Source organism: Merops nubicus, unplaced genomic scaffold (genome assembly GCF_000691845.1).
Source record: "Merops nubicus isolate BGI_N331 unplaced genomic scaffold, ASM69184v1 scaffold45413, whole genome shotgun sequence".
Taxonomy (NCBI): Eukaryota; Metazoa; Chordata; class Aves; order Coraciiformes; family Meropidae; genus Merops; species Merops nubicus.
The window spans coordinates 17,646-39,344 of record NW_008600589.1 but is presented as its reverse complement, the minus strand read 5'-3'; the positions used below and the strand labels follow the sequence as shown (position 1 = coordinate 39,344).

The window sequence follows — 21,699 nt, the reverse complement described above, 5'->3', positions numbered from 1 at the left end:
TCAGGGAGTACCTGCGTCTCTTCAGTGGCTAGAAAGGGAGCCAAACTGACTAAAGGTGAAATTAGTTATCTTGTTCATGAGTTATGGGAGTGTGCAAACAAATTGTTAGGCACTTTGGAGGAGAGGCAGCGTAATACAGTTTGCTTGCCTCCGTTGTGTTTCCTGTGTGAGTCATTTCCAAAGTCTTGCGCAAAGCCAGTGACTGCCACCCAGGCAGGGCTGGCCCTGCAGAGGGAAACCCCACTGCAGGGCTGGGATCCTGGCTGGTGTGTGGGAGCACCTGGCATCTCCCCGGCTGGGAGGAAGGGCCTACAGCCTGGGTTTTGCTGACGGGGTGGAGATTAATCTGGGAGGAAGGGAGAGCACTTTCCCATATGCATGGGGTGACTGCCCAGAACAAACACTGTATAATCCACTATTCAAACAGTGGTGGTGCAGCTCCTCCTGCCAAAGCACACAGGAGAGATGTGCATGCAGCATGCACTGGGTGCCAGAGCAGGAGAGCATAAGCCCTTTCAAAAGCTGACAATTTTGTCTTCTCTAACGGCACACCCAGTTCTTCCAGGACTGCATAAAAAAATGACCAGGCCCAGGACTATCAGCACTGAACAGGCTGTCCTAGACATGTTGACTTGTGAGACAGAGCAACCTAATGATCCATTCTCAACCAGGGTGACTTTATTGCCTGGGCTTGGTTCTTTGATGTTGCCCGTTCTTGTGGAGGGGATGTTTGTACTAACGGCTGCAAGAAATACTGTGTGGGAAAAGGTCTGTTCTAGAGATGTCTTACATGTTAATTATATATGAAATAATACCCTTTCAGTTCTGATATCTTTTCATTTTCCAAGTAACTAATTGTTCCATGAGAGCACACACTATAACTTCAGCCATTCGGATTATTTTTCTGGTTTTCATTTTGATTTTGTCAACAGATTTAAGCTGGTCTCTGGGCAATGCCAGAAAGGAATTATTTGAGCTAATGCAACCAGACAGTATTTTGCAGCTATTTTTTGTAGAGTGCTTTCTGTCAGGCCTCAGAATGAACAATATATTGAATTAATCAAAGAGACATAATTTTAACCCTTTGTTGCTTGCAGGAAATAGGAAATATTATTCTTGACTGGGACAAGGCTAGAGAGAGAATTTTTCAAAGCCCAGGAGTAAACAGGACCTTATTTCTTATAACACTGGATAGATGCTTTCTGGCCCTGAGTGCTTTGGACTGTGTGGATATCCTCAGCCAGGTTTTGCGTGTGTCAATGGTAAATTATCTTCAACCTGATGTCATCGGGAGCCTCCCAAACACTCTGCTGGAGGATGCTTTCCGAAACTTGTAAGCCATTTATTTTCCAGGCACAATTAATGTAGAATTTGCTGACTATATATACTTTTAAAAATAGGTTATTATATGATCTCAGTCTGTTTTGCAGATACAGGTTTCTACTTAAATGTTCCTGTTTCTAAAAACATTTGTCCATGTGTGTAATTTTAAAAAAAAATAGTTAACTCATTCGTGAACTAACATGCCCTTATATCACTTAGATCAACAGTATTCAAGGATCTCTATGACAAAACCTCAGCAAATGCACAGAGAGCTCTGTATGGGTGGATGAAGCAGATTCTACAACAATCCTGTAACATGAGCGGTATGTTACATACAAATTATTTTCTTTCTTGCTTATTAAGAGAAAAATAGTCAGCAAAAGGCCTATCCATTGTATTGAAATGTTTCCCAAATGTAACTTGGATCTGTTTAAGTGAACATAATATAATTGTTTTTCGCAGCAAATAGTTCTCCAAAGCTGGTTGCTCTTCGTCTCTTCTGTGCAGAGCTATACACAAGCTCTCTGTTCTCAAGTCCTTTCTCTAAGACTGAAATAGGATACAGTTGTCAGGTACTCTGCACAGGCGTGTTGTTCACTTCTGAACTCCTATTCAGACGAGAAAAATAGATCTGTCTTGGGATATGTTAGCCAATGTGGTCTTCAAAAATACGAAAGAAATGCAGGTTGTTGTGAAAGTTCTACTGCACGTGGCACTGACTTGTTCAGAAAAAGAACAAGATAGAAACAAAGTTAATTCTGATTTTAGGCATTTTACCACATCTGTTTGCCTTGTTAATGTGTCTTAAACAGATGTGCCACAGCTGGGACAGTGCAGGCCAGGCTCCAGGAGGGGGCTGTAAAGTGACAGTGGCACTGGCGCATTGGAGCCAGTGTTTGGGTTTCACTGATCGTCCCAGCAGTGCTGTCGTGGGAGCATTTTAGACTTTTAGATATGTATGCTCTTCATCTGTCCCTAGGAATGAAAGGCAAAATACCCATTTCAGGAGCTAAATTTGGCTCCTGGGACTTGCACCTTTTCAAAATATCAGAGTAACCCATTATGTTGTAGAGAGGAAGTTCATGCTGCTGCTGTGAGGTGGTATTGCTGCCGGTGGATTACTGGGGAAGAGAAGATGCAGAACTTGCCTGATGGTACTCAGCAGTCCTGGGAAAATCCCACAGCATCAGACATCTTTGGTTGTGTCTGAAACATCAGTGAACCCTTAGTTTGTAAAAGGTCACCCAGCTCAGGAAGAACTGAGAATCACCCTGCCTCTCCTGGTTACTGCTTCAGATGCAAAGCCATGCAGACACAGTGAATCCGCTCCTGAAGGCCTCAGGTGTGGACTGATTGATTACCAGCTAGTTCTGGTAGTATGGGCTGCAGAACCCATCAGCCCTGAGCAGGCAGCGCTGGACTGCTACCAGCATCCAGGTTGGCAAGTCTAAAGCCAACCTTAAGTATATCTGCACAGCACATGTCCTCATGGAGGACAACAGAAGAGTCCTGCAGTAGTCTGGTTTAATCACGTTAACTTTATATGTGGGTAGCTCTGGGACCACCTGGGAAAAGGGATCAGGCTGCTGCAGAAGCAGCATCTTCCTCACTGAAGCTCGGCAGAAAGGAACTTGAAGCCTCACATTTGTGGTGCTTATGGGGCCAGTTTCCAAGTATTTTACTGGTTTTGGTGACAGAGAGCTCATTGCCACGTCTTTGTTGTGCCTGCAGAAACACAGAGGGCTTTGCCATCACACTGCATCTCCCTGCTGTGTCGGGCAGCCCCTGCGGCTGGATCACCGAGTGAGCAGGAGGTGACGCTTCTGTGTCTCAGAGTCAAACCTTTTACAAAATTTGTCACTCAGCCATTATCATGTTTCATATATTAAAACCACGGGGGTATTCAGGGATGAAGCATGCTGCTAGCTCTTGCAAAAACAGGAGGATGTAATTTTTGAATTTTGTACCTTATTTAAAAATACCAAAATCGTTTAGGGGGGATCACGGCTGCCATGGTTGGTAACTGCAAGTTTTTCCTGCAAAAGGCCAGTCAACATCCTTAAACTGTGCTAGTTTTTGTTTAACTTCTCTATTATATATTTCAACTCTTTTAATATTCCTGCTAGTGGGAGGTGATATTACTTAAAAAAACAGAGGCTTGACATGTCTACTGGGAGCATCGTCTTGTCTCAGCTAAGGAGCTTAAATCTGTGCTTTCAAAAAAATCACTTATTAAATAGGGTTCTTAGCATCTGATATTTCTAGGCTGGTTTATTTCAGATACTGAAAACTCCTCAAAGTGCACTGATGATTTTATTCTAACAGTGTTGTAGGTATTGACACTGGTAGGGAATACGTTCAGAGGTATTGCATGTTCAGCCATCCCCATTATGACACCTTGCAGAAAACATGGTGTGGCTCAGAGTACCCACCTAATCCATAAATATTTTTTCCCTCAGGGCTGTTTATATCTTCATTTAATTTTCAGTCCTTGGGAAAATGTTATTGAAGGAATGACATTTTTTAACTGTTATTCAGTGTTTTGTGTTTTTTCCTATATTTTCATATAGGTGTATGAATAATTTTTAATTTTCTCCATTATTACTATTAGATATTGCTGAAATAAGTGGCATCATCAATAAAAAAATTTATATGATATATCAAGTGTTACAAAGTATCATGTGTTCCTGGTATTCTTAAGCAATGTATTTGATTAGGGAAACTGAACTTTAAAAATGCTTCTTTATATTTAATACTATTGGTTTAATTTTTCCTGTCCTATACTCAGTCCATTTTCTATTTCCACAACATAAAACATGAATTATTTTCATATGAGAACATCTGAGACATTTGAAACACTGTTGTCATAAAAAAACGTATGGGATCATTAAAATGTGGTGCTAAAGCCTGGCTAAAAGAGGGAACCTGACTCTCTCTGCTAAAGAGTTTTCTGCTTTGCAGATTTTATTTTATTTTATATTATTCACCAATAGTAATACACCGAGTACAATATATTTGAAAAATAATTACTTAATGTTGTAGTGAATACTTATTTGTACAAAACAGAGTTCAATGAATCCACTTCTTGGGTCAGTGCAGAAAGCTTATGGATTTTGGGAAGATATATGGTCCATCTGCCATTAGAAGAAATTCTGAAAATTGGACTCGGTGAAGTAAGTAACAAAATGTGGTTGGGTGTGTCATTGTCAATTGATGCCAGTGACAAACAATGTGAACACAAATGCAAACTTAAACATGAAAAAAGTGTATATACTTCAGTACTTAAATGCATAGTGAATCCAAATCCATTGTCAACAAAATATTCTTCTCTTTTGGGATTTTGAAAGTGCTCATCATAAATGTGTAGTTATTTAACTGTATCAGACTTCTGTGGTTCGTGTAGAAAGATAGGGACCAATGATAGAAAACCCTCAAATTATTTGACAGTTTGCCAGAATTGTTCACTCAGCTTTGCCTTCAAAAATACTGTATTATCCAAATCTGCCTTTTTCCTTTCTGTATAACTTGAATGAAGTTGAACTATTTTAGTATTACATATTTTATTGGTTGCAATTGTTTCATAATCCTGATGCATGATTTTATTTATACTGGTCAGATAAGACTATTCATTAGCTATGACAATGCAACAAAGCAGTTGGACACAGTGTATGATATCACACCAGAGCTTGCACAAGCTTTCCTGGAAAGAATAAACTCATCAGGATTTGATATGAGAAACACTTCTACTATCTACAGGCAAGAGTGCTTTTCTTTTTCTTTTATGATAATGTATGGAAAGAACAAATTTAGAAGTAAGGAGAAAAGAGGTGAGCAGTAAGTAGTTGATGGAATTGTTGATGTGGCATAGCTTTTTCCTTACAGCAGAAAAATCTGGGCTGAAATCCAACCCTGTTTAGCAACAATGAAGAATTGCTACTTTATGAATTCTTGGTGGTGGCTTGCCTAATTAGCTAATGCTTTGTCTTCTGCTCTGCAGTGAGGAGTTGTCTGTAGTATTAGTGGGGGGATTACAGCAGTATCTGGTGAGCCAATCAAAGCTCCATTGCATTGTGCAGTAAAATAAATTGGGATAGTGGGACATGAGTTGCCTTAGCTGTTTGAATCACAGGAGATGGAGATGCTTTATGGAAATCATATTATAGTTGGGATTGAAGGAGGAAATCTTAGCTCATGTCAGCCAGGACTGCAAGTGGTTTTTAATTGGCATGAATGTCACCAAAGATGTCACAAAGTGAAGAGGCATAAAGCCTGTCCTGCTGCCCTCTTTATGTTCTGCAGGGTAGAGATGAGCCACGTTTAAAAACATGTGACTGTTATGTGTGTAAGCAGGCAGCTGCATTTTTAGGGCTGTCAAATCAGCACTGAATTTACTTTAACAATAATAAAAAATAAAATAAACTACTCTTACTCACAAATATGCAGTGAGTGTGAGCTACCTGTGAGAAGGTGCTGTGCTCCACATTTACACTTGCATAGTGGTATAAATGGATGTATTCAGTCCTGAGACACCACTGTCTGAATTTATTTGTAGTGTCCTTGGGGGATACCTTGGAGTTTTAAACTAATGGAGAATATGCTTTATGGCTTCTGAGCTCGTGTCATTATTGCAATGTAACTCCCTGAATTCCATGGAGTATTGCTGATTGTCAGTGATGTGACAGCAGAATTGTGCCCACACTCTAAATTTCAGTGTCAGAAACCGTAAAAATTATTTTACCACTCATGAGAGGTGCCACATTCTCACACAGATGATAGAAATGTCATGCTACATGATCCTTAATATATTCAATTTTTATAACACTTATTTTATATTACTCCTTTTAACCATACTGATGATTTAAATGCACTTTAAGAAGCAGTATTATTCATTGTTGCTAATCCCAAGGGATATGAAGAACTCTTAGTGGCTACGAAGTAATACATCATAAGGTAATTATTTGTTGTAAAAATGCAGTTATAAATGTTTCTTTGATTTGTATGTCAGTTTGATGTGCCATGAATTCAGATGGGCTACTGAGGCAATATTTTGTTGTATGGCTAAGCAGGTTGTTGGGGGGCGAGAGGAACTAAAAGCTAAGCCTTTCTCTGCGCCTCAGGATTTTACTGAGTTTGTCATCGTGTTGCAGCTTTGTCTGCTGTTGGTTTAGTTCACATCTGGACATCATTGCCTAGACTCTGCCTATACCTGCACCATTGAATTGCTAAAAACCAGACACTGTAGCAGGAAAATTGGGCTTTGTATGTTCTTGTCCTGTATAAATTATAGAAGCAAAGGGTAGCTGTTTATAGTGACAGGCTTCCTACCAATGAACTCATCACCATCATTGTGAAGTTTAAATTCCAGAGAGAGTGATGAATAATTCAGTCCTCCTTTGTAGGCCTGCAGGTAGTGGCAGCAGGTAAGCAGAAGGCTTAAGTCAGAAGGCCACCTACAGCAGGTGTTTACCCTTGACAGCACGACTGCTTCTTCCCACCAGCTGTGGCTGTGGTTGTGCTTCACAGAGGCTAATGGGAATGCTGACTTCAGTATGACAGCACGGGTGCCATGGAAAAAATGAGCTCCACACCTGGTTCACTGCACTGCCTCACAAACTGCTGTGTTGGTACAACTAACAGAGTGAGCCTCAGCACCCCTTCTCCTCGCCAGTTCAGACTGGGCAAGTCTCCACCCACCGGCCAGTCATACGTTTGATGTGAAGTACATCAGGGTTTGTTTAATCCTGAAGTGATAAAGAGACTGTGCAATGCTCTAGCTGTTGCTCTGGTGCATGAACGAGTTATGTTGCATGTGGAATCCAAGCAGGGTTTACAGTTCAAAACATCTATTCAATCCAGATAAGAACTCAGCAAGCCACTTCTAGAGACTTATTTAGCCCTCCATCCTTTTCAAAGCAGAGATTATACTGCAAATTCTGCCCTGGGGAGTGAAGTTATGTGGGAAAATCCAGCTACAGACAAATGGAACCAGGAAGATTAAATTTTTGACAGCACAAGCAGTCTGGGTAGAGCTCAGCTGAATGCAGAGAACAGTGCATATGTCTCATACCTCAGTTTCAGACCATGTGGAGTTTTGAAGATTGTAGTTTAAGCCACTAGTGACAGACAGAAATTATTCAAGTTCTGAGGACAACTAGGGTATACCATACTATATTTCAGTTTCCTGAGAATTAAGCAGAAGTTAGCTAATGTGTTTTCTTCTATATAGGTTAGGTTTGTTGGTATGCTTTTATGATGGTGTGGAACAGGTGGATGCTGCTGTGGCACGGGCTTTACTTCATCAAATGATTAAATGCAATCAGTTGAGAGGTTTCCAGGCTGAGGTTCAGAAGGTGGGTACAATGTTTGTTCTTCTTGCCTAAACTGGTGTGTACAATGTTTGTTCTTCTTGCCTAACCTTTCTTTCCAACCTTATTTCTCTGTTTTCAGGACTAGGAGTGAAAAATGACTGGGGTCTAAGAAATGATTGGAAGAAAATCTAGATCATATAATGCAAAGAATAGATGCCTATTTATTTTTTTTTTTAACAGTGCACATTCTTTTCTCATTCTGTTTCCTCCCTTTCCATATTCCTTTGACAACTGTGGTTCTGTTTTTAAAACTTTATGAAGCGTGTGGTCACTAAATGTTTGTCAGTGCCTATTGCAGAAACTCCAGTTAAAGTTTTGGGTGCTAATGAAAATTGGTTCTTGGCAGATTTTTATTTCCCTTCTCGCTTTATGTTTTTACTTTAGCTCAAATCTCAACTCCTGAATATTGCCATGCAAAACCAGACATTGAATGATATCCTTGGATCTCTGTCAGATGCTGTGGTTGGACTAACTTCAAGTCAGTTGGAATCTTTGTCACCTGAAGCAGTGCATAGTGCAATTGCAACATTAAACCAAGTCTCTGGGTGGGCAAAAAGCCAAGTAATGATTTTATCCAGTAAATACCTCTCTTATGAAAAGGTACCTCTGATAACAGCTTTCCTACCTTCTATTTTTAAAAGTGAAATGGCTTTTTCTCAACAATAACCATAGACTTTGAAAAGTTTAGAACAAGACTTCTTTTTAATACTGTTAGTCTTCTGAAAAATTTGTTTGAATCAAATAAAAACATCCCAAACTGTACATCTCAAAGTAATTCTCTAGTGAGAGAATGACTGTTTGCATTTGGCACTTGCATATGTTATTTTGTCTAAGCAGAATTTGCATGATCAGAGATCCCAGACTATATAGTCAAATATACTGTAATGGAAGAAAACAGAGTCCTTCCCAAAGTGTTTTGTTTTGTTTTGTTTTGTTTTTAAAAAAGTAGCCTCTGAGAAAATTGTTGTATTTATTCCCTGAACAGTCTTGTCTGAATTGAAAGATATCTGAGGAAAGTGAATCCCCAGGCAAGAAATGTATTAATTATTCAACAATAATAGCTTTGATTTATTTATTAACTTCCACTTTTAAAAATATCTACTGTTCAGATGCTAGAAAACTTCCTGTTTGTGCTGTTATCTCTGCAGGATTTATCATTTCATAATATTAGTCACATGGGCATGTTGGTAACTGGTATTAGCACCCAGACATTCTACAGCATGAACCCAAAGGAGCTTTCTCAGATTATTCAAGGCACAACATCCCAACACTTATCTGACTTATCGCCTGCACAACAGCAAGGGATCCTCAGGAAGGTGATTATAAACTTGAGTTTGTAGCATGTTCTCTGTACAGAAGCACAATAACCAAATAGGTGGAACACAATTTAAAATGTTGTCACTGAGATGTGTGGTTTAGTTTAATGGTTAACATTTCCAGTGTTTTTTTCTAAACACCAAGTACGTTTTGAAGGCTTTCTCCTGCTTAGTCCTGTGGCATTTTTAATACTGACATGTTTTTCCTTTATCCTCTTAAGAGGAATGTTACATAGAATAGAATAGAAAGAAGGGCAAATCTTGTAAATCTAGGCATCAGTTCTGAAACGCCATGTATTTATCTGTTCCTTTCTTTAGATAGCTGCATCTGGGGATTTTTCTTTAACAGTCAAAGATATACAAGGAGCTTTCTTTAAAGAAATATCTCTTTCTGATTTGTGGAAGCAGACTGGATATAATTCTTCAATGATGAGAGGAAAAGAACTAAGAAGCAGCCAGGTAAAAAATACTATGCAGTTCTCATTCCACTGCAGTTTAGTATTATGGGAGAATAGGAAAAGTTGTGGTGCATTCAAGGAAGATAGGTAAAACGACTGAACTGCCCCAAATACATCTTGGCATAAACAGCCAGGGGTCACTTAGAGCCTAGGCAGCATGTTGAGACAGTGTTACAAACAGGGAAGCATTAATACGCTGAGTTTACATGGCAGAATCTTAAAGACTTTAAAATGTTCTCTTTCTGCTGCTGTGTACTAGGCATTTATATGTATAATCAGCCCTTTGGCCCTGTCCAAAGAGATGCAAGGTTGGACCAGGTGATCTCCAGGGATCCCTTCAAACGTAATTTTTTCTGTGTTTGTGTGCCATGGACATGTTTAACATCATCCTATAGTGCTAGTCAGTGATGTCTTGTGAGGAAGAAATTTAGCACGGGATGCCAAATCATTTGGCTGGCCAAACTGGACCATAGAAGTGCTTTTAGAGTACAGAAGAGAGTCAAGTATACAAAAACCTTACAGTAGTTAACTGTATCTTGCAACTGAATTACCCAAGCTTAACTTTAAATATGATGGGTTTTATTTCAGGCTTTGTATCTGTATGATTTACTGTCTAAGAAAAACTACCCTGTTGACCTTCTAAGGTATGGAAAATAGTCTCTTGAAATGGGGTTTAAGTCTAGTTTTGTGATGAGAGATAAAAATAAACATAAACACTTAGTGGTTATTTTGTACTATATTGCATTTATTCATTCCTTGGTACCACAGGATAATTCACCTTCCTCATTAAAAAAGGTCTCCAAATCCAAAGTCAGGAGCAAAGTGTTGCAGAGGCTTTGGTGGTTTAAAACTCAGTGAATAGTTTCCAATTCGACTATATTTTTACTTTTGATAGCATTTCAATTACAAGACATGGGAAAAAGAGGTAGTCAGAAACTGTATAAAAAGACAAGGTTATGGGAAGTAAACACTAGATCCTGCTTAAATATTCAAAAGATTGAATTTTGCCTTTCTTATCAGCACAGGACAGCTTGTGAAAGGAGTCACTTGCCAACTCATTGAAAGTATGGGCACTGACATTTTTTTAAACAATTTTAAATTCTTTGAAAACAATCTTCATCTGCTTTCTCCATATCAGGTAAAACCAAAAGAAGTCTTTGTGTACATAAACATACTAACCAATATCCAAACTGTAAGTAAATTAGAATTTGCTTAATTCTGTTTTCATTTTTTTCAAAATCTTATGTGTCAACTTGTCTGTTAACATATCTCATTTAATTCTTTTATGTGCAAATTTGTCTGTTACACTACTTCATTTTGACAATTTCATTTGTCACTTACAAATTACAAGAAATTTCTACTGCCCTTCTAACTTGCTCATTCATGAGCAATCTGTTTGGAAACTTACATCAGTTTCGAAAACGTACAAGTGCTCCATGCATGCAAATATAGGATGCTGTGTCTCTGTAAAAATAACCAAAGAAAAATGTTCTTTGAAGATAATATGCAGAGTTTTATATACACTAATTTGTAAGATGTAATAAACCATGTTTTCATTCTTCCTCAAATTTTCCAAATATCTAAGATCTTTAATTTTTGTTGCTTTTAGGTTAATTGTTTGGCATGGAAGTTTTGGAAAGTTTCCAATGCATCTATTCCTCCCTTCCTTTTATTGGTGCTTCCGTAAGTTACGTCTTACTATGTCTTAAGTTACTGCGTTCATAGCAGTACCTTTGGAGTAATGCTTCTGAGCACTTTTTTAATAACCTTTTCAGTCCTAAGAAAACTGATGATTCAAACAAATGGCAATTTATAAAAAGTGGTCACTGACTGTACCCAAAATCTGTGTCAAGTGAAAGTTAATCATAGAATCATAGAATGTCTGGGCTGGAAGGGACCTCCAAAGGTCACCTCGTCCAACCCCCTCGCCTTAAGCAGGGACATCTCCAACTAGATCAAGCTACTCAGAGCTTCATCCAGCCTGATCTTGAATGTCCCCAGGGATGGGGCCTCCACCACCTGTCTGGGTGACCTATTCCAGTGGTCTGTCACCCTCATTCTGAAGAACTGATGTCTATTGGTATAGCCCATTTTTGTCACAGTTATGGGTTCCTTTGCACCCCTGAAATCAATCCCCCTTGAAGTGCTCTGTGTACAGGCTGAATTGCAATGCAGGGGTCTGGCAGCAATGAAAAACCCTGTAATGTTGCTGCTTATATTGTTGCTGATGTCAGCTAAAATAAATGGAAGAAGATGCAAGTTAAGGTAAGGTCTGGATTAATTGTGAGTTTTCTGGCCTGGCCAGTTTATGATTTTCAAAGCCTAGACTTGTCCCTGGATTTTTCCATCATAACACATCTTATGGGTGTGTTTCTGGATGTATGAAAGTCAGGTTTGCGTTCTGAGACCATCTGAATTCTTTCTGCAGGGTTGAGTACCTGAAGTATATTTCGCACTCTTTGTGTGTCCCCTTCATTGAAAGTCTGGGGAAGACAGAGATGGACCTTTTGAATCCAGGCCTTCACAAAAAGAACGCGGTCCTGCAAAAAGTCCAGGAGTGCTTGGTAGGTATGGCTGGGAGGGGTCAGTAGCGAAGGGGAGCTGCAAAGAAGTAATCTGTAATTAGCCACTGACAATTCCAAACTAAGTGAGAGTGGTTGATTAGTTTTCTCTCCCTTTATTGTCAGGTGGTGCATCACAGTTGTCTTGCCTGCTTGTGCTCTCCAGTCCACATGGACACACTCATGATCTCTTCTCTACAGACAGCAGTCTGAGACAAGCTCTCCTGCTCTGTGTGTGTGTGGTGGAATCATAGCTGGTGGACTCTGGGAGTCCAACACAGCATGCTAATTTCTTCATCGTTGCAAGCAAGAGCAGCTTAGACTATCACCTAGGTCAGAGGACCTCCTAGTGCCAAGGCCACAAGCAACCTGCTGTAGCTGCACTGCTTTGAGCAGGAGCATGGACCAGGCACTCTCCAGAGGTCCTTTCAGATTCAGCCATTCTGGCACTCTGTTTGCACATACATTTCATGCTGTAATGTCAGTCACTATTGACATGAGTTCCTGACTTACCCATCTGTATTATGTCTTTTCCCATGTACTGTTTTGATTTATTGTTCCCTGCCTGAGGAAACTTTTTTTTTGTAGCTTCCTTAAGAATTTTTCTTGAGTCCATGCATGTTACATAGTGTTCTCATGAAATGTCATTGCTGACCACAGTTAACTGGCCAGAACAGCCTGGAGCTAACCCTGATGCTCCAGAAGCTGTTCCCCTTTATCCCTTTGTCCTTAAACATACTCACCAGCCATATAATCCCTAGTGTTTTGGAAGCTGTTTGAGAAACCCCTCAGAGCTGAGCCTTTTGACAGCAAAAGCTTGTGGCCCATTGCCACAAGGGCCATGAGAGCTCTACTGCCAGGCAGACCTGCACCACCTCTTCAGGTGGTCGGGGTCACCTGGATATAGAGACTGTGGTAGGAGATTGGGCTTTAATTATTTTTTATTAAATACCACCAGTTGCATTGTTAAAAGCATAAAGTATAAACCAGTCTTGGCAGAAACTGTAGATTAAGTTGCCAGTGCAAACTATTGTGTCTTTGTTCCTTAAAGGGTTGCAGAGATTAAATGTGTCATGATGCAGTTGACAGATAGAGGGCAAGAGGCAAGACTAGCTCTGTCAACAAGGTAAATGTTTCTTGTTTCAGAATGGGTCCATTGCTGATGAATATGATGTCGACCTACTTGGAAATCTAATCTGCCACTTACCTCCAGCCTTTCTACATGGCAGAATGTCCCTGAGGGCAATGGCTACAGCCCTGCATCAGTTCAAATTCTGCCAAGAGCTCAGCCATGAGCAGAAGACTGAAATTAAATACAAACTCCTTGAGTTGTATGGGTAAGATATTAGATATGCCACTTTGCTTATGCTGATGGTTAAACCATTCAAATGCCAACTGTTTGCTTTGCCCAGATAGAGCTGCAATGAAAACACAAAGCAGCTTCTATCACTGGCTGAGCTTGGGGTCTCTGTCAACTAGAATGACATTTCTCTTCTTGTGTGTAACATGATAACTGTGGAACAAAATACAACCCCAGGGCCACCCTGCATGACTTAAGTCTCAGAGGAAAAGGGGAAAAAGTGCAGTGTTTGAGGAGGGGCAGGCAAACAGACCCTCTGGCATGGCAAGAGGAAGGACATTACAGGCAAAGTATGGCACAAGAATGCAAAGAATGGGAAAATGGAGGTGGGGTACTCAGTGTGCTGGTGTGAGAAGGGAAATAAAGAAGACTGCAAGCACCTGTGGCCATGGGAGAGAGCTAGAGAAGAAGCAGAGGGATATAAAATTCAACCAATTGAAGCAACAAAACAAACAGCATGTTAGATATCATTAACGACTTAGATTAGGCTGCTTGGAACCACACTGCTGTATCAGTTATGCAAAAAACAAAGCTGGCCTGTGTCTGGCAAGAATATACTGTTCCTTTCTTGCATTGTCTCTTAGAAGTAGCTTGTATTTGAAAAGAGAGGCTGAATGCATAGTTTCTAACCATCCCTTCAGCCCTGAAGTCTGTCACTTGATCCAGCTAATGGTTTTAGTTGCTCCTTCAGCTTCCTCCTAGTCAGCATTTTTCTGGTAATGAAATAGCAATATTTTCAGCCAGATCCCATCCCTGCATTAATCTTGATACAGATCCACTTTATTGAATCATGACACACTATGCTAAGTAATATTTTTATTTTCTTTTAATTAGAAAATATTTGTCCAGTCAAGCATCCGCATAGTGGAGCACCAAACCAAATAAAGCTCTTTGTGAGAACATGCACTAGAAACAGGTTTATTACTGCCATCTTCTTCAGGCTCTGTCAGGCTGAAAGTTATTTATCCAAGTGCTTTCTTAAGTCAGCTACTAACGGGGTTGGCTAACATTTGTCAGATTTGTATCAAACAGGACAAACCTGCATAGTGCTAAGCTACATACAGTTTTTAAGGCATCCAGCACCACTCAGAACTGAACCTGAACTAAATTTTTGAGACCTGAAATTCCTGCAAATAGTTTAGTATGCTATTTTAAGAGATATGGTACCTGTCATGGAATTGATCTCTCATGCAGAAGTGTCATAGGTGATGTTAGATGTGGCTCTCCAAGGTGTTACATCTGCCTCCTGTAACTCTTGACATTGCAGATGACTGAAATGGCAGACAGTGAAAATACAGAGCTGGTAAGGTCTGGATTTAAATTTCCTGTTCCATCACCTGTGTTTTGTGTTTCTGTCCCTTAGTTTTAAAAAGGCAGCATTATCAGCAGGCTGTTACCACACTGAGTTACTTTCCCAAGTCGTTGAGTGGACTCAGTCTTTGCAGAATGAGGGGGAAAGCATCCACTTCACCTAAGTGTGCCTGGAATTTTCAGAAATGTTGAGCATCCACAGCTCCTGCTGACATCAGGGAAAGTTACAGTTGCCCAACACCAACAAAAAACAGCCCCTGTACACCTGCAAATAATTAAATACTGCAATAGAGGAGGGGTTTGTTTGTTTGCTTTTAATTTATAAGCAAGTATTGCTTGCTTAAAGTATTAGCCATGTTGGTTCTTAGGATAAGATTCTTGGAAAAAGGATCATTTCAGTTTTGGTTATGAGATTTTTACTTGTCTTGATACCATTTTGCATTTCCTACTACTGCAGTATGAACCTGACAGAAAATGGTACATTTTCTTTTTCAAAAAGAATTTTCTCCTTGCTTGAACACTGTAGTGCTAAGAATACGATGACTATTGAGGGGGAGAGAGCTCCATTACCACAATATTTGAAGGCTTTCTCTGAATATATTGAGACTTCCACTAAAGCCCAATATATTACAGAGAGATGAGAAAATGCAATCTGATGATAATAAGCACGAATCATCACATTGGCATAGAAATGTCTGTGCTTCCTATATGATATAGTATAAGGAAAACTCTGAACTTTTAGAATCACAGAATACCAGGTTGGAAGGGACCTCAAGAGTCATCTGGTTCAACCTTTCTTGGAAAAAGCACTGTCTATATAAGATGGGCCAGCACCCTGTCCATCTGAATCTGAAAAGTGTCCAATGTTGGGGATTTCCCACTTCTGTGGGGACATTATTGCAGTGGCTGATGGTCCTTGTTGTGAAAAATTTTCCTCCTGTATCTAATGGGAATATCGCTAGGTGCAACTTGTACCCATTACCTCTTGTCTTTTCCATGTGACTTCTTTTAAAAATAGAGTCTCCATCTTCTTTGTAGTCACAGTATAATTTTGATTGCAAACATTCCTCATTAATATAATTTTCCAAAATATTTCTTCAGCTCTCCAAACAATTGGACAGCTGAAACAACGTTAGATGTTGGACCGTTCACAGCTCTGCTCTCAAAAAGGGAACTAAACGTCCTTGCAGAAAAGGTATTGTTTCATTACAATTTTAAAAATCTAATGTTAGGATTTGAACTTGTGAATGTCATAATGGAGTCTAAATTATGTAACCTGAATGCAAATCTAGGTAGGTAATTTTCTTGGCAAGGAACCACGTGTTAATGTTTCACAAGTACTTGACTGCAAAATTTCTGAGATTTCTTCCTGAAATTAGTGGTGGTATAAACAATTACTTCCATGTATACAGTGGTAATTGTACATTGTCATGTAGGGGAAAAAAAAAAGCATTTATAGTGACTCAAACTCAAACCTTTTTAGTACTTTACACCTTGCAGTGTTATTTCTTCCATTCCCCTGCCTTCCAGTCATAAAAGTTATGCTGCTTATCCTGATAATAATGGGATCATACTGACCAAATTACAGTATACGCATGCAGCCCTTTGCCCTAGGGTCAGTGTAGTATCCATAGCAATAACAGCCTTAGGATTGCACTTTGTAGTTTCTTTCTCCTCTTTAGTTCTTAGACTCGTATAATTTTTATGTATAGAAGTGAACTATAGTGGAATGAGGAACTCATTATTCAGCAGAAATCTGTGGGCACAATCAGCAACTTTTCCTCAGGAGATAATGCTTATAATTGACCAAATAGAATAGAACTCTTCAAGTGAAAGGAAGGTGTCTAGCAGGGGGAAGAGAGAGGTCATAAAAGTCTAAGAAAGGTTAACAGGTTGAAGTTGTTTCTCATAAATTAATTGAGTCCCTATCCTCAATTCTTATATTTATCTGGCAAATTTAAGATAAAATAAAATACTTTCTGTACGGCACATACTAAAATGGTGGAACTCATTGCTACTGGAGAGTCTGGACATAGACTCCTCTCAGGCAGTGCTCAGATGTTGCCAGAAGCTGAGAGGGAATACGTGAAGTAGAGTCACTCAGAATTTGCTTTGTTTCTAATCGTTGGGGGTTTTTTGCCCTCAAACCTTGTTGACCTTTTGATAGCAGCCAATTTACTGTCTTCTTCTGAAACCTCTGCACAAATAGGAAGGAGGCTGAGCTGTTACTAACCCCTACTTTTCTGAGGTCTGCACAAGTCTTTCTCTGCAAATTGATTTGTTTTAAAAGGGACAAAAAAGTCTTATTTATTCTTTCTTTCCTTTTGAAGTTCCCAGATACCATTTTACAAATAGCAAAGACAAGTGGACCAATTTCTTCAGCTGAAGATCTTCTCTCAACTGTATTTGAATCTGTCTCCAATGCCACTGCCAATATAGAGTCATCTCTCACCAGACCTGGTCAGTATTTCACCTGGAGTCTGTGCAAAGTGCCCAATTTATAGTGGTGCAATTCTGGGCTGTGATGGTGCAGTTCAAACAGTCTTTTTGTTTCACCTTGTCATCAAATGCATTCTGAGAAGCCACACAATAAAAAGTAAAGCATCAGGTAACTTAAAGAGCTTTTAGCAAAAACAATGAGAATCTCCTTTCTGTTGCCTGTAGTTATCTGATGCGTTGCCCAGTTGCTGAAAAGCTGAATTTCATACCAGGACTGCATGGTTAAGCATCTCCTGGAGTGTTCTGAATGCACAAAGGAAAAAGATGAGTTATTTGATTTAGAGGGATTTGGGTTTTTTTTTTCATTTTTTTGTTTATTTTACTTCCCTCTGTAATCTAAGTGAAAATCCGTGAATGAAAAACCTGTGAAGGTGACAAGTTACTGTTGCCAAAAGATTGCGCATAATTTATCCTCTGCCAGATATGAGCATGTGTTGACTCAGCTGTTCTTAATTCTGACATTGTGGCACTGTGTTTTGTCTGTCCAAATGGACAACATCTTTTATAATCTAGAAGGTATTTTAATTAGCAACCAAACTAATCTATTAGAATCTCTGGTGACGCACGGATCATTTTCATTGTATGAGGTGCATACTTTGACTATGTTCTGTTATTACAATAACTGTATTCTTTCTCTTACCTGAAGTTCACTCAGGCAGAATTTTTAAGCTATGCTATCCTGGGCTGTGGAAAACAAACTTGCTGTGGGTGAGGCTTTTGAAAAGCCATGATGGGAATTTAAACCCCAACAATTTCAAAGACTTTAGTACTGTCTGCCTTTATGTCTTTGAATATCTCCCCCTGGGTTCTCTGCCTAACAGAATACAGGTCCAAGCTCTCAGCAAGCCCTGAGCCACCATGGAAATCCATCTGCTTCTATAACAGCAACTCTGAATGATGACTGTGTCTCTCTGGGAATTAATTTGTTCCTGATAATGCTGTAGTCATATAAAGAGACAGACAGAGGGTGTTCTACAGAGTTGTATTTTTGCATAGCCTGAAAAATACCCATGGCCACTGTTGATCAGAGGAGCCATTACACAATTACCATGCTCTAAAAGAGCAGAATCGAGCTGGTGCAATAGCAGAGTATTAGTCCATCTATATGCATGAAATTCATTCTTCCTTGATCAAGTAGACCATTGGATCATAAGTCATATTTCTTTAGGCGTGGGCCACAGGGCTGAAGGTTCAGCATCAGGTATTTTGGTATGCCTGTGTCCTTATGTGTGCTTTTGTAGTCACACATCACAGTGATGACAGTGATGAATCCCAAAGATTTCGCTAATCAGACTAGTTTATGTCCTGTGCAGTTGCAGAGCTGTCTCATCCTCACTGCAAGACCAAAAGAAACCTGCTAGTGAAGTTAATGATCTCTGTCAAAGGATCACTTGGCTTGAGGGCTATGGAGGCTTCTCCTTCTTCACTTTGGCTGCACAAGCTTAGCTGGGGAGGAGTCTGGGAGATGAAAATTTTGAAGCATTGTTTATGCTAGCCTAAGAAATGCTTCTGCAGTCCAGGTGTGGTATTGAAGTTCTGTTACCCAATGTAGTATTATCAACTCCACACAACTCACACAGTGGTTTCAATAAAGAATGAAGTTTTATAGCTGACTTGTAAATCACTAGAAAATTGGGTATTATGAAAATAGCCTAAGAAAAACACTGATGCTCTTCTTGCTACCAACCTGCTATTTTACATTTCCCAGTGTCCAGGTGGAAGCTAATTCTAATAACAATAACAATTACCAGTGACAGAGTTCTTACATCTATGTCTACATCAAGATAAAAACAAAGGTGGTGCTTAAGGCAAGATGGAACGTATGAGGCAACTCTCAGGAATCAGGTGTGTGAGATGCTACCAGAAAGCAGTGGCAGTGCTGGAAAAAGAATTCAGGTTGCTAGCCTCAAGCACTGAGACATTAATATATATTATATATAATATGTTCTTCATTAAACTAAATGTGATTATATAGCAAAACAAAGAGTGAAGTAGTATCAGATACAGGAAGCAAATTCAGGACTCTAATTAGTATTTCCCTCTGTAATTGCACCGATGTATCTGGTGTGTTACAAATAATAAAATCAGTGGGTTTTTCCAAGAACACAAAATATTAGGTTTTCATGACTTGGGGAAGAGAACTCATTATGTCTGGGTGGGTAGTATTTACATGATAAAAGCTGACCTTTTTGGGCAGGGGAAAGTGAAACAATGCAGCTTCACAAGAGAGTGGTGAAAAGAGAGAGCAGAACATCAGCTGGTACAGTGGAAGCTGAACAACATTTTCGTTTGCTCAACAGATTCAGTCTTTTCAGTGTTCTACCCACTGCTGCAGCTTCCTTTGATGCAAATAAATCCCTCCTTTGCCTTCTTTCAAAGTACAAATCTACTTTGTGTATCCTTGCTTTAATTTATTTATCTGGGGGAGCTTAGCTCAGGCACAGTGTCTGTGAAATTCTTGCTTTTTTACTGGTAACGACCATATCTGAAGACATGTAGGGATTATTTGGTTTAGATAATTATTTAATGAGGTTTTCCTAAATTAGTGACAGGGGCAAGAGCAGTAAGCACCCACATTAGGATTCTAATTTCTGCGTTCCATCAATATTAGATGTAGAATATGCCAAGAAAGGCTAGGATTTGTTAAAAACACACAATGGAAACTGTGTCATTTGATCATGCATAGGGCCAGAACCCGAACATAAATAAGATTTTTAAATTGAGTTTGTCTGTCCAAACAGTGCTGTTCTGAGCGAGCAGCCCTCTCTAGATCCTGACGTTTTAACAACATGCTTGACATAAAGAACAAGCACTGTGCTTCTCTGACACATCCAGCTTCTGTCTTCACCTTGTTTAAATGTCAGGCAAGTCTTACAAGACGTACATCTCTGTCAGGTATTTCAGAGTGAAAGAATCTCTCATGTCTGTTACTTTCCTCTTGAGCTGGACTCACATGTGCTGTTTGAACACCAAGTTTATTCAGCTGCAGCATTTTTTTGTGAACAATAGCTGTATGGACACTTCCACCAAGGTCCTCCGAAAGATTTGCTTTTCATTCTTACTCAAGCAAGGCTTGCAGTGAATGGTGGTTTTACCTCAGAATGCCTGGGTTTTGATTCCTTTAGGGATTAGACTTGAAAGAAACTTGCAAGATATTGGTTACTGGTATTGCACACATCCAGATTTTAGTTGTATTGCAGCATTCTGTATTGCAGCTATTCTGAAATACCTGTCTGCTAAGAAAGAAGATACCTGTATTTTCTTTCTTAGTACGCACTGCCTTTGGAGGACAAAGAGTATAACATTTCTTGCAAGTTACATAAGTTCTAGTTTTATATCCAGGATGTCAACAGTGTAAATAAATAAATTATTTCATTGTGAGATAATTTATCAATATCACATCATCTGGAGTTAATTCATAGTCTGTCACCTTCTTAAATCTCTGCATTACTTTGATTTCTTTTTTCAGTCTTCTTGAAGAAAACTCTTGCTATTTGATTTTTTTTCCAGATTGCCTGGGAACCAGAGCTCCTTCTTCAGATGAAATTATTAAATTAGCAGAAGCAAATGTCTTTTGGTCAGTTCAGGAACTAAAATGCATGGACACAGGGACTTTTGACAAAAATGTGGACCTTCTTGGGACTGTCTCAGGTTTTAATAGCTCCCAGCTTATTGCTTTGAAAGAAAAAGCCAAGCAGGTAACTTTCATGTCTATGAAGGAAAATGAAATCCATAATTTGATTTGCTGTTATTGAACTATGCAGTTCTAAAATAACTATGCTATGGCAATGTCACTGCTACTGCTGCAAGAATATCTATTATTTGTTGGAAAAGTAATGTGAGATGATGATATAAGACTGCTGCCTTTGCTTTAGAGTCAACGGGCAAGTAGTTCTGAGCTATTGGTAGGTGAAAAACTTAAGTGCTTTTACTTTTGAATTGCTTTTCAGTTTCTTGCTTCTCACTTTCATAACAGAAAAATCAGCAAACAGTACTACAGGCTTTGTTTGGCCTGCTGAGAATTAAGCTCAGAGCGTCTACATCAATGTTAAATATAGTTTACAGTGGTGTAAACCAGACTGACTGAAAGAGAGTATTATTAGCTGAATGAAGTGTGTTCTCCCACCTGCTTGTCAGAGACAGGAACAAACTGTATGAAATTTCAAGGAGGGAAATAAAAACCCCACATGCGTTTGGTCTGTCTTTATTGGGATGTTACTGGGGAGTGCACAGCAAAGACCTCTGTCTGTGCCGGGCTGCAGACTCAGAGTGGAGCAGGACTGTAGTCTCAGGTCATGTCACCACTCCTGCAGCTCTGCTGGCACCTCTCGAGAGAAAGCCATGCAGCTCTTCTGGAGCTCCTCGGAAAGGTCTCTGCCCTGGGCTCAGCCCATGCATGATGTCCGTGCTGCAGCAGCAGCATGGGAAGCCAGAACTGGAACTTCTCCCTGTCTGGCACTGCAGCACAGGGTCTGTGCCAGAGTGCTCAGGGCAGAGTGCTGT

The 21,699-nt window shown here is 39.6% G+C and overlaps 1 protein-coding gene across 1 annotated transcript in view; it reads left to right on the top strand.

Moving 5' to 3' along the window:
- OTOA (otoancorin) overlaps positions 1-21,699 on the top strand; it is a 35,578-nt gene that overhangs the window by 3,541 nt on the left and 10,338 nt on the right. Inside the window, exons 7-22 of the mRNA XM_008937714.1 lie at positions 1,098-1,333; positions 1,543-1,646; positions 4,390-4,496; positions 4,940-5,079; positions 7,550-7,673; positions 8,076-8,291; positions 8,840-9,007; positions 9,326-9,466; positions 10,054-10,109; positions 10,486-10,603; positions 11,075-11,148; positions 11,894-12,029; positions 13,173-13,363; positions 15,799-15,892; positions 17,028-17,157; positions 20,707-20,894. Coding sequence (XP_008935962.1) covers positions 1,098-1,333; positions 1,543-1,646; positions 4,390-4,496; positions 4,940-5,079; positions 7,550-7,673; positions 8,076-8,291; positions 8,840-9,007; positions 9,326-9,466; positions 10,054-10,109; positions 10,486-10,603; positions 11,075-11,148; positions 11,894-12,029; positions 13,173-13,363; positions 15,799-15,892; positions 17,028-17,157; positions 20,707-20,894 — 2,223 coding nt within the window. The remainder of the gene's footprint in view (positions 1-1,097; positions 1,334-1,542; positions 1,647-4,389; positions 4,497-4,939; positions 5,080-7,549; positions 7,674-8,075; positions 8,292-8,839; positions 9,008-9,325; positions 9,467-10,053; positions 10,110-10,485; positions 10,604-11,074; positions 11,149-11,893; positions 12,030-13,172; positions 13,364-15,798; positions 15,893-17,027; positions 17,158-20,706; positions 20,895-21,699) is intronic.